At 41.7% G+C, this 13498-nt stretch overlaps 1 protein-coding gene across 9 annotated transcripts in view; it reads right to left on the reverse strand.

Moving 5' to 3' along the window:
• The window catches only part of ATF1 (activating transcription factor 1), a 61249-nt gene that overhangs the window by 21403 nt on the left and 26348 nt on the right, over positions 1–13498 (reverse strand). For 7 of the 9 annotated variants that reach the window (XM_033222089.1, XM_033222092.1, XM_033222085.1 and 4 more), the window contains one exon: positions 4798–4898. In XM_033222089.1, the coding sequence (XP_033077980.1) occupies positions 4798–4898 (101 nt within the window). Of the gene's footprint in view, positions 1–4797; positions 4910–13498 lie in introns of all 9 variants that reach the window. The other 2 variants (XM_033222093.1, XM_033222094.1) reach the window with 1 other exon arrangement.

Here is a 13498-nt window from a genome sequence, read left to right on the forward strand (position 1 = left end):
CAACCTCCACCTCCTGGGTTCAAGCGATTCTACTGCCTTAGCCCCCCAAGTAGCTGGGATTACATCCCAACCCTTTTGGCACCAGGGACCGGTTTCATGGAAGACAATTTTTCCATGGATAGGGAAGTCAGGGGATGGTTTCAGGATGAAACTGTTCCACTTCAGATCACCAGATATTAGATTCTCATGAAGAGCATGCAACCTAGATCCCTCGCATGTGCAGTTCACAACACGGTTCACATTCCTATGAGAATCTAATGCTGCCACTGATTTGACAGGAGGCAGAGCTTGGGTGCTAAGGCTTGCTCACCTGCTGCTCACTTCCTGCTGTGCAATCCGGTTCCTAACAGGCCACAGACAGGTACCAGTCCACGGCCTGGGGCTTGGGGACCCCTATTTTAAGGAATTCAATAGGAGAGGAACCACCCATTATATTTGCCCGGATGCTGTTTCTTCATTCCTTACCTTCAAGTTTCTTTCTCTTAAGAATTTTCTTAGCAGTTGTTTTATAGCAGGTCTGCTGGCAATGATTTCCCTTAGTTTCCTCCATGAGAATATTTATTTGGCCTCCAAGTCTGAAGGATGTTTTCAGTAGACACAGAATTTTGGGTTGATCTTTTTTTTATTTTCTTTTTATTTTGGGTGCCTAAACCCAGGAGATACTTCTTTTTTCTTTTGGCACTTTAAAAATGCTATTCCATTTTCTTCTCACCTCCATAGTTTCTGATGAGCACTCTGTAGTTATTCACATTGTTCTCTTCTAAGTAATGTGCCATTTCACTGGCTACTCATAAGATTTTTCTTTAGTTTTCAGCAGCTTGATTATGGTAAGTCTGGGCAATGATTTATTTGTGTTTATCCTGTTTAGAGTTTGCTGACATTTCTGAACCTGTAGGTTTACATCTTTCACCAAATTTGGTAATTTTTCAGCCATTATTTCTTCAAGTATTTTTTCTGCACTATACTTTTTTCCTCTCTTTCTGTGACTCTAATGACATAAATCTTAGATCTTTAGGTATTGTCTCACAGGTCCCTGAGAATTAGACAGTTTTCCAATCACGCTTTTCTATGTTCAGATTGGATAATATCCATTGAATAATCATCAAAGTTGACTGTTTTTTCTCTCACTTCCATTCTACTATTGAACCCATCCAGTGAGGTTTTATCTCTGTTACTGTGTTTCTTGGCTCTGAAATCTCTATTTTATTCTCTTTACATCCTCTATTTTTGGCTGAGAGTTTATACCCTTCAAGAAAATTCACTTACTTGTTGGAAAAGTTAAATAATAGCTTCTTTAAAGTCTTTGTCATATAATTCCAACATTTGTATCATCTAGGAGTTGGCTTCTGTCAATAGTCTTTTGCTGTGCAAGTTGAGATTTTTCCTTGTTCTTTGATACCAAGTAATTTTGGACACTTTCAATATTATGCTATCAGACTCTGGGTCTTGTTTAAATACTATAAAAAATGTTTTATATTCTTGTTGCATGTGCATATGTATATTTGAGACAGGGACTCGCTTTGTCGCTCAGGTTGGAGTGCATGGCATAATCATGGCTCACTGAAACATCAACCTCCTGCTTCTCTGCCTTCAGCCTCCTGAAGCTGGGACTACAGGTGCACACCACCATACCTAGCTAATTTTTGTATTTTTTGTAGAGACGGGATCTCGTTATGTTACACAGATTGGTCTTAAATTCCTGGACTCAAGCAGTCCTCCCACCTCAGCCTCCCAAAGTGCTGGGATTACAGGCATGGGCGACAGACCTAGCCTATATTCTTGTTTTAGAAGGTATCAATCCGGTTGTGTCCAGGTCACAAGTTCTGATCAGCCTTCTGTGGGTTCCAGTGTCAGTTCAGTTTCCAAAGTCTCTGCAATGCTATTCATACCAATTACACATGTGCACCAGGTAGTGACCAGTCTAGAATTTGGGCAATGATGATCTATACTATACACAGTTAAGTTCTAAAAGTCTACATATGCTAGGGAAGCCCATTTTTATTCATTTTTGGTCAAAATGTATGACGTGCTGGATTTAATCAAATACTTTTTTCCCCTGCATTTATTGAGTTGACTGTATTATTTCTGCCAGTTCTCAGTTACCTGGTTTATGTCCTTGCACGTTTGATGATTTTTGAGTGAATTCATATTTGATCTTTACTAATCTGTGGCAATCCAGAAAGCTTAACTTTGAGAAGTTTCTTTTCAGATGTTATAGCCTCCTTGAGAGACCCCTACCTAATAAAGAAATCTCAGGTTCAGGCTGGGTGTGGTGGCTCACGCCTGTAATCCCAGCACTTTGGGAGGCCGAGGTGGGCAGATCATGAGATCAGGAGATCAAGACCATCCTGGCTAACACGGTGAAACCCTGTCTCTACTAAAAACTACAAAAATTTAGCCAGGTGTGGTGGTGGGTGCCTGTAGTTCCAGCTACTCAGGAGGCTGAAGCAGGAGATTGGCGTGAACCTGGGAGGCAGAGCTTGCAGTGAGCCGAGATCACTCCACTGCACTCCAGCCTGGGTGACAGAGCAAGACTCCATCTTAACAAAAACCCATAAAACTACCCAAATTAATCATTATTACTATTGTTCTAAAAAGCCAATGCTAACTGAAATGAATTGTCTTTATTTACCATTCTTTCTTATATTTATATTCCTTTCATTTTCTTCCTCCTGAAGTATACACTTAAGTAGTTTCTTTTTTTTTTTCTTTTTTTTTTTTTTTGAGATGGAATCTCACTCTGTCACTCAGGCTGGAGTGCAGTGGCACGATCTCAGCTCACTGCAGCCTCTGCCCCCTGGGTTCAAGCGATTCTTGTGCCTCAGCCTCCCAAGTAGCTGGGACTACAGGCATGTGCCACCATGCCCAGCTAATTTCTGTATTTTTAGTAGAGATGGGGTTTCACCATGTTGGCCAGGCTCATTTCGAACTCCTGACCTCAAGGATTGTTCAGGTAGGCACAGAATTCCAGGTCAAAAGTTACTTTCTCTTTGAATTTAAATATTGGAGCCTGAGTACAGTGGCTCATGCCTATAATACCAACACTTAGGGAGGCTGAGGTGAGAGGATCGTTTGAGCCCAAGAGTTTGAGACCAGCCTGGTCAACACAGTGGGACTCCATCTCTACCAAAAATTTAAAAAAATTAGGTGGGCTTCATGGCATGTGTGGGCATCATGGCATATGCTTATAGTCCCAGGTACTCAGGAGGCTGAGGAGCTGAACCCAGGAGGTAGAGGCTGCAGTAAGCCATGATCACATCACTGCACTCCAGCCTGGGCAACAAGGTGAGACCTCCATCTCAAAAAAACATGTAATAATTTAAAAATAAAAATAAGGATTTTAGTTCAATGTCTTATACTGTACTTCAAAAATATGTTGTCAGCTTACTGGTCATTCCTTTCTAAAAACTGGTCTTTTCTCTTGGAAGCTTTTAGCTTTTAAGATCTCATGTTTATCCTTGGTGTTCTCCAGTTTTACTTCACAACATACATCTAGATGTAGGTTTCTATTAATTTATCTTGTTTGGGACCTTGCTTTCTTACACTGGGAAATTCATATCCTGGAAATTGCAGTCATTGTCATTGTCATTTTCTCTCGTAGAGAGACTAGAAGCTGGAAGTGCCCTTCCCTCTTCTCTCCTTTTATCCTATGTATGTTGTATACTGGACCTTCTCATTCTATCTTCTATCTTAACTTCTATTTGTCTTTCTGTGTTCCATTCTAGGTAATCTACTCAGAGCTGTATCCTCAGGTTCTCTAATTTTATCTTCAGTTACGGGTATTAACCCCTTATCAGATAAGTGGTTTGCAAATAATTTTTTCCCAGTTCGTAAGTTGCCTTTTCATTTTGTTGCTTGTTTCCTTTGCTACACAGAAGCTTTTTTTAGTTTGATGTAGTCCCATTTATTTATTTTTGTTTTTGTAGCCTGAGCTTTTGGTGTGATATCCAAAAAATCATTGCCAAGGTCAGTGTCGAAGAGCTTATCCCTATGTTCTCTTCTAGGATTTTTACGGTTTCAGGTCTTAACATTTAGGTCTCGTATCCACTTGGCACTGATTTGTGTAATGGTATAAGATAAAGATCCAATTTGCTTTTTTTTCTTTTTTTTTGGAGACAGAGTCTTGTTCTGTCGCCCAGGCTGCAGTGCAGTGGCGCAATCTTGGCTCACGGCAACCTCCGCCTCCCAGGTTCAAGTGATTCTCCTGCTTCAGCCTCCCGAGTAGCTGGGATTACAAGTGTGCACTACCACACCCAGCTAATTTTTCTATTTTTATTAGAGATGGTTTCATCATGTTGGCCAGGCTGGTCTCCAACTCCTGACCTCAGGTGATTTGCCCGCCTTGGCCTCCCAAAGTGCTGGGATTACAGGCGTGAGCCACTGCGTCCGGCCAAAGGTCCAATTTCATTTTTTCTTGGAGACAGGGTCTTGCTCTATCACCCAGGCTGGAGCACAGTGACACGATCATAGATCAACTTCAAACTCCTGCGCTCAAGCCATCTTTCCGCCTTAGCCTCTAACTAGATGGGACTACAGGCATGTGCCACTATGTACAGCTAAGTTTTGTTATATTTTGAAGAGACAGGGTCTTGCCATGTTGCCCAGGCTGGTCTTGAAGTCCTGGGCTCAAGCAATCCTACCTCGGCCTCCCAAAGGGCTGAGATTATAGGCGAGGGCCACCCAATTTCATTCTTAACACTGACATGTGCTAACTTCTTTAGTGTACTTTGCACAGCACCACTTGAACTCATTTGGTACTATTATAACATGCAGGGCTTCATACAAGAGAGTACTCACCTGTAAGATGGGCGCCGTGCTAGGATCCCGTGGGCTTTCTGTGAGGAGCCTATGCTGTCGGATGAGTCCTGGGACTCCTCACTTTCTGATAAAGATGATACCTAAAAAAGAACTGGCGTTAACATGATGAACAATGCAGGTGGGAAAAGAAACAACTGAATTTTTACTTTTAGAAAAAAATGATCTGTCTCCTGCCACTCAAATTCATTTGTACATTAAATCTAAGGTCTAAAAGAAAGGAACAAAAGGAAAAGGAAAAATGGAAAGTTTATTCCAGAAGCCCAACCTATTAAAGTAATATCAAATATAGCAGGCCCAGAGCTGAGAATAAAGTCTATCCCCCAAATGAAGCAGTACTGTTTTACCGGAGTTAAAAAGACTAGTCTCTGATTCATCCTCCACCCTATTTCTACACTGATGCACATTACTTAAAAGTGTTGTTTTATTACTAATCTGACATGCTAAGTTTTAAAAAACCTGTTAAATATTCAACTGCTGACATTGAGACGACCATTAAATATACAAAGCCTGCAGGTCTGGAAAGAGGTCTGGGCTAGATACATAAATTCTAGAGGTCTAGCTTTTTAGAGTCCTTAAAGCCATGAGACTGGATGAGCTCACAGGGGTAAATAGAAGAAGACTGAGGACTAGCCTCAGGAACACTAAGAGACCGGATGAAGAGGAGGAACGGCAAATGAGACTAAGATGGAGTCACCAGTAAGGATGAAAGAGAACCAAATGATTGAGCTGTCTTTGGAAAACTAGTGAAGACAGCACACTGAGGAGAAAAGAATGATCAACCATGTCCAGTGCTGTTTACAAGTCAGATAAAATAAGGACTGAGAAGAGACCATTAGATTTAGCAAGGTGGAGGTCACTGGCAATGGCAGGTATAAATATATGCCATTTTTAAATCTGTATGATTCAATTTTATCTCATTTCACAATTAAACAAGTTAATACATGTAACACTTGGCATGCATACAATATGTTAATTTTTATAAACTACATCAATACAATATCCAAGTTATAGCAATATTTTACAACTGAGAAAAGTTGTTTTCAATGTTTTTTAATTTTTTTTTTTAATTTTTGAGACAGGGTCTCGCTCTGTCATCCCGGCTGAACTGCAGTAGTGCAATGACAGCTCACTGCAGCCTCACCTTCCTGGGCTCAAGCAATCTTCCAACCTGAGCCTCCTGAGTAGCTAGGATTACAGGTGCACACCATGCCCAGCTAATTCATTATTTTTTATTCTGACAGGGTCTCATTATGTTACCCCGGCTGGTGTCAAACTCCTGGGCTCAAACAGGCCTCCCAAAGTGCTGGGATTACAGGTGTGAGTCACCATGTCCGGCCTCAATTTTTTAAGCGTATTAAAACTTTCCAACATTTGTCCAAAGTTAGATTGTGATACTCGACTTCATCTTAATATTTCTTTTTTTTTTTTTTAAGATGGAGTCTCGCTCTGTCGCCCAGGCTGGAGTGCAATGGCACGATCTTGGCTCACTGCAACCTCTGCCTCCTGGATTCAAGTGATTCTCCTGCCTCAGCCTCCTGAGTAGCTGGGATTACAGCCGCGTGCCACCATGCTCAGGTAATTTTTGTATTTTTAGTAGAGACGGGGTTTCACCATGTTGGTCAGGCTGGTCTCAAACTCCTGACCTCATGATCTGCCTGCCTCAGCCTCCCAAAGTGCTGGGATTGCACGTGCGAGCCACCACACCTGGCCAACTTCATCTTAATTATTAAAAATAAAATAACCCAAACAGGCCTTTAGAAGGAACATAAGAAATCAATTCTCCACATTAATTACTATCTACAGAAAGCCTTCCCCTAAACTATTTAGACATCAAATTTCCAGAGATGCTTCTTTTATATGTTATCTCCTTTAAAAATGAGTTCTAGTATATAACTACTCATTTATATTCCACATTAAATCTATATCATCATATAGAAAAGAATTAGTCACAACCCAATAACAATTAAGAAATAATAACCAGTAATTTAAAATAAGAAAAATCTGTCACTTTTCCTCAAGCATCATAAATACTTTTTTTTTTTTTTGAGACAGAGTCTTGCTCTTGTCACCCAGGCTGGAGTGTAATGGCACGATCTCGGCTCACTGCAACTCCCGCCTCCCCGGTTCAAGCGATTCTCCTGCCTCAGCCTCCCAAGTAGCTGGGATTGTACAGACACCTGCCACTACGCCTGGCTCATTTTTGTATTTTTAGTAGAGACGGGTTTCATCATGTTGGCCAGGCTGGTCTTGAACTCCTGATCTCGTGATCTGCCCACCTTGGCCTCCCAAAGTGCTGAAATTACAGGTGTGAGCCACCGTGCCTGGCCATAAAATACTTCATTTCTAATCTAACTCATAAAACTACATTGTCTGTCCCTAAGCTTACTCCAAAGTCTTCCACTGAACTTAAGAAAATAAATTGTAAAACTAAGGAATTACTTGTAATTAAAATCAAATAATTTATCTTTAATAACAGCACCAGCAAATAAGAGTAAAATTTTCATATAAAAACTAAAATATCCATGCAGCCACCTCCTTTCACATGTGAATACCACATAAAGATGCAGCTCCAGTTTTGACAACATTGCCATAATCAGGAGAAGAAAATGAGAAATACAGCTTTTCTTCTAGGAGAGCTGCTTCTAAAAATGAGAGACGACCAAAGGTATTCTGGGACTCACAGAAATCAGAAGATAAAATGGGAAAAGTAGAAAGAAGAGGAATCTAGGGTGGCTCCTTCTTTCCTACTTTTGTCAGGCATTAATACGAGGGTAGATAAATACAAATAAGAACTTTCCTCTACAACAAGAGAACTCTTTTATTTGACCTCCATAAAGTATACGGTAGGTAAGTACTGACTCCATAAAGCATATAGAAAGTACCTAGGATAAAAGGGTGCTTTCCCTTTTTAAAAAATATCCTTCATTTCTTTAAATCATGAGCAATAACTTTCCCTAAAATTGTCTTTTATTTTCACTAGGTATTACATACATGAAACCAGAAATTCTAAAACTTTTCTATTTGCCTGATTTGGTCTGCAGTCTAACTTATAAGACAACTTTGTCTTGGTTTATAATATTGTAGGTACAGCAACGGCAATGTATCTGAAGACTCAGGGTCTAAAAGTCCCGACTCTTGACCACTAAGTCTCCAAATTTCTGTACCGATTGCACATGCAGCGGGTGGATTACAGAAGACTGAGCTGTCTGGATGACCCCCTGAACCTGTACTTGCTCTCCAGGAAGAGGTACAGTTGTCACTAGTGCAGATCCTCTTAATGACAATAGAACAAATACAAATTCAATTAACAAAATATATATTGTACCTATGCATGTAAGATAGCTGAGTTCTTAACACTGGAAACACATTTCAGAGCTGATTATATTTAATTGCATCATTAACCAAACATTAGGTACCTTCTATTGACCAGAGGCTGAACTAGGGACTGAGAGTACAAACTAACTATAACAACCAGAATAAGAGTTATAATAGAGGAAAATTACGAAGTACTGTACTGTGGGAGCAAAGAAAGGGTGTGATTTCATCTGGGTTTTGAATGATTAACAATTACCCTGAGGGCTATGTATGGAGGGGCAGGAGTTAGGGGACTGGAAGGTATTTTAGGCAGACGAACTGACTGTGCAAAAACATGGAGAATCTTTAGCACATGCTATTCTGAAGAGATGTGGTTGAAAACTAACCAAGAAACCAAGAGTCAAAAAGTGAGTAAAACACCAACTTTGGACAGCATCTTGAAAGAAAAATAAAATATTTCGAGCAAATGATTGAATCATGAAATTATAATTTATTTCTGTTGAAATCAGATGCGGTTTCATGGAAATACCATGATAAAATGCTAAACTAAGAAAAGTCTACTCATCATCCCTCAAGGTTCATCTCAGGTTCTACCTCTTCCAAAAAGCTTTCTCAAATATTTCCAGTTAACAGAGATCTCATGCCTTCCTCTTAACTACTCTGGTCCATACCATTCCTCTTGGACTTAAATCACAAAATAAAATCCTGGACTACTTCTCAGGCCCTGAAAGTAAGCTTCCTGCCTCCTTCCCTGTTCTCTTTCTTCACTTTGGGCTCTAAGAATATTGCTTTCCCTGTTCCCTTGTGTTCTTTGGGACTGAGTTTCACTTCCTCCCAGGCTGAAGTGAAGTGGCACGATCTAGACTCACTGCAACCTCCGCCCCTGGTTCTCTTCCCAGCCCCACTCTCAAACCTGATAATCTAAATATTGAGAGACCTTTCAAAGGAGGAAAGGGAGGAGCTGGTCCCCAATCTTTTTTATGGGGGGGGAGGGGGCAGGGTCTCACTCTGTCAACCAGGCTGGAGGGCTTTGGCACAATCTCAGCTCCCTGCAACCTCTGACCCCTGGTTCAAAAGATTCTCCTACCTCAGCCTCCAGAGTAGCCGGGATTACAGGCATGCACCACCACACCTGGCTAATCTTTGTATTTTTAGTAGAGACGGGGTTTCCCCATGTTGGCCAGGCTGGTCTCGAACTCCTGACCTCAGGTGATCCACCCGCCTTGGCCTCCCAAAGCGCCAGGATTACAGGCGTGAGCCACCGCACCCAGCCTCCCTGTTCCCGTTCTTCTTTCACTGAAAGTTCTTTTCCTCTTCCCAAGACTAAATTAAACAAACTCCAGTCTCATCATCCCTCAAAATGCCTAGGGTCATGAAATTCTGTATAAAATGTATCCAGCCACTGAGAACTGTAAACTCCATTTGTAGCACAAACAACGCCATTCAACTCCCCTCGTACTAACTGACCAAATTCTTGACCAATGGCTTTTGTCAGGCCAAGGATGTGTCCCTAGAATGACCCCAGAACCCCCCTTAAAACGCCTGCCTGAGAAAGTTCAATTCTACCAAAAGAATTTACTGTTTGTTCCAGAAAAACTTGACTACAGGCCCCTATCTTCACTTTTCTTACAGCATTTTAGAAAACTTGCCATTATTAATCCTTTCTCTGTCCCGTCAGATGTAAATATTCTAAAACCTAGAAGTCTTTCTTTGGGCCTGTAAATGTAGTAACCAACAAAGAAGATATGGTCCCTGTCTCCCAGTCTGTGGGAGAGTAGGAGCCTAATTTTGACAAGTGCCAATGAGCAAACAAGATGGCTAATCATAGTGACAATTCCTTGCCTCCCCCAAACATCTTATGTACTTTTCCTTTAGAACACCCCAATATTTAAAAATCTTTCCATCTGTTGTGTTTCAGTGGAGTTGAGCTCAGTTTATGTTGGAGTTTCTCTCCTATACTGCAATAATCTGATAAAATCTGTCTTGCTGCCTTCAACAAATGTCCAGCTCTGTTCCTCTTTGACAGTGCCCCAATATGGGCATACAGAAATTGAAGAATAAGAACAGACAAGAGCTGGGTGCAGGGGCTCATGCCTATAATCCCAGCACTTTAGGAGGACAAGGCAGGCAGATCCCTTGAGCCCAGGAGTTCAAGACCAGGCTGGGCAACATGGTAAAATGCGGCCTCTACAAAAAATACAAAAATTAGCCAGGTTTGGCAGCGCACGCCTATAGTCACAGCTATGTGGGAGGCTAAGCTGGGAGGATTGCTTGAGCCCAGGAGGTGGAGGTTGCGGTGAGCTGCGATTGCACCACCGCACTCCAATTCTAGCCAGGGTGACAGAGTAAGAACTGTCTCAAAAAAAAAAAAAAGAACCCACAAGTCTTAAGAGTCTAGCTCTAGAGTTACCATTACACTTGGAAAACATTAACAAAACGTCTCCCCACCTTTCACAACTGAAGCCACTCAGCTAATGGAGAGAACATATGATAGGATTAATTTATATCTCTAAAAGGTAAGGGCCATCATTCCTCAAAGGTTTCTGGCAATTCATGTGATTTAATACAAGCTGTGGGTCTGGCAGGTTGAAAAGGAAAAGAGGCACCAGATTTTGATTTAGCTAGTAGTAGTAGTTCCTATCCCTTATTACTGCGGTTCGCCTAACCTCACAAAATGCTCATTACTCACGGTCTCAAAGTCCTGATTCTCTTCCCAGCCCCACTCTCAAACCTGATAATCTAAATATTGAGAGACCTTTCAAAGGAGGAAAGGGAGGAGCTGGTCCCCAATCTTTTTTATGGGGGGGGAGGGGGCAGGGTCTCACTCTGTCAACCAGGCTGGAGGGCTTTGGCACAATCTCAGCTCCCTGCAACCTCTGACCCCTGGGTTCAAGCGATTCAGCCTCCCGAATGGCTGGGATGACAGGCACCCGCCACCACGCCTGACAAATTTTTGTATTTTTAGTACACCATGTTGTCCAGGCTGGTCTTCAACTCCAGGCCTCATGTGATCCACCCACCTCAGCCTCCGAAAGTCCTAGAATTACAGGTGTGAGCCACTGCACTCAGCCAGAACTTCATACTACTTCTCTGTTCACTGGTTCACTTATATTCTAAAGATTCTAGATTCTAAATTATCAGTCCAAAATCTAAAATAGAGCAAGAACAACTAACAATAAACAGTAAACAGGCCAGGCGTAGTGGCTCACACCTGTAATCACTTTGGGAGGCCGAGGTGGGCGGATCACCTGAAGTCAGAAGTTCAAGACCAGCCTGGCCAACATGGTGAAACCCCATCTCTACTAAAATTACAAAAATTAGCCAGGCGTGGTGGCGCGCACCTGTAGTCCCAGCTACCCGAACCGCTTGAACCCAGGAAGTGGAGGTGGAAGTTGTAGTGAGCTGAGATCGCGCCACTGCACTCCAGCCTGAGCAACAGAGCGAGACTCTGTCTCCAAAAAAAAAAAAAAAAGATCTCATTTAACATATATTAACACTGAACTACGTATCACAGTCAATAGCACTGTAACTCATGCCTGAACGAAATTTATCTAACACATGTATTTCCTCCATAATGCACATCACAACCTTCTTGCACTTAGAACACAAGACAGCACTTTGTACTACACCTGGGAGTCATTTTTAAATAGCAAAATCACCCACAAAAAGGAGAAAAATGCAAAAAAAAAGTGATTATACTAACAAGACCGCAAAGAGGCCAATTGTTTATACTATGAGAGCTGATGCAAGAAGTAACAGCGTCACCTTGTTTGACTTTAGCTAGGAATATAGGGAATGACTCAAATTTTTTGTCACTTTGCACATGTCCATGAATAACCGCAAAAGTACCATGAGTATTGTTTTTGGAGTTAGAATTTTATCAAGTAGACAAATTTGCAAATACAGAATCTGTGAATAATAGGAATCAGTTCCAGCTACTCAGGAGGCAAAAGCAGGAGGATCACTGGAGGGCACGAGTTTGAGGCTAAAGAAATATGATCATGCCACTGCACTCCAGCTTAGGCAACAGAATAATACTCGGTTTCCAAAAAAAAAGGGCCAGGTGCAGTGGCTCATGCATGCCAGCACTGCACTCTGGGAGGCTGAGGTGGGTGGATTATTTGAGCTTAGGAGTTTGAGACCAGCCTGGGCAACACTGCAAAACCCCATCTCTACAAAAAAATACAAAAAAATTAGCCAGATGTGATGGCACACACTTGTGGTCCCTGCTACTTGGGGAGCTGAGGTGGGAGAATTGCTTTAACACAGGAGGTCAAGGCTGCAATGAGCTATGTTCACGCTACTGCACACCAGTCTGGGTGACACAATGAGACGCTATCTCACACACAAAAAAAAGATTGGCTATAAAAGTTAATTTTTATTCTTCATCTTATTTGACCTATCAGCCACATTTTACACAGCTGACCACCACTCATGCTGACTTCCAAGATTTGAGTTACTCTTGATTTTCCTCCTACCTCACTGACAATCCCTCTTCAATCTCCCCAAACTCCAAATGCTAAGGAAGTCCAGATCCATTGACTCATCTCTACAATACTTACCCTTCAGTAATCCCATCTAGTCACATGACTTTGATCACACTACACCCACGTTAAAGAGACATCATTCCACAGTTCTTGGATGCTCTATTTTTCTCCCTGTCCTTTCCTTTGTTCTCTGTTTTCACTGTGGGTAATTTCTACTGACCTATCTTCAAGTTCACTGATTCTTTTCTTAGCTGTGTCAAGTCTACTATAAACCCAAACACGTACTTCACCTGTGTCACCATTTTTTTTTTTAGACAAGGCCTCACTCTGACACCTAGGCTGGAGTGCAATGGTGCGATGTTGGCTCACTGCAACCTCTGCCCACTGGGCTCAAACAATCCTCCCACTTCAGCCTCCTGAGTAGCTGGGACCACATGGTATGCACCACCATGCCTGGCTTGTTTTGTTTTGTTTTGTTTTGTAATTTTAGTAGAAATGGAGGCTTGCCATGTTGCCCAGGCTGGTCTTGAACTCTTGAGCTCGAGCAATCTGCCTGCCTCGGTCTCCTAAAGTGCTGGGATTACAGGCGTGAGCCACCACACCATTTTTATTTCTGACATTTCCATTTGACTTTTTTATATAGTTTCCAACCCTCTGCTGAAATTCCTCAGCTGTCCATGCATGTTTTCTGCCTTTCCCACTGGAGCCTTTAACATATTATCCATTGTTATTTGAAATTCACTCTCTGATAGTTCCAAGCTGGGTTATTATCCTGAGTCTGGTTCTGTTTATTGCTTTGTTTTTTGACAGTGAGTTGTTTTTTTGTGTGCTTTTGATATGTATTTTGTAATTTTTGCCTGAATGATAGACATCATGGG

This window comes from Trachypithecus francoisi, unplaced genomic scaffold, assembly GCF_009764315.1.
Source record: "Trachypithecus francoisi isolate TF-2019V2 unplaced genomic scaffold, Tfra_2.0 Lachesis_group11, whole genome shotgun sequence".
Lineage (NCBI taxonomy): Eukaryota > Metazoa > Chordata > Mammalia > Primates > Cercopithecidae > Trachypithecus > Trachypithecus francoisi.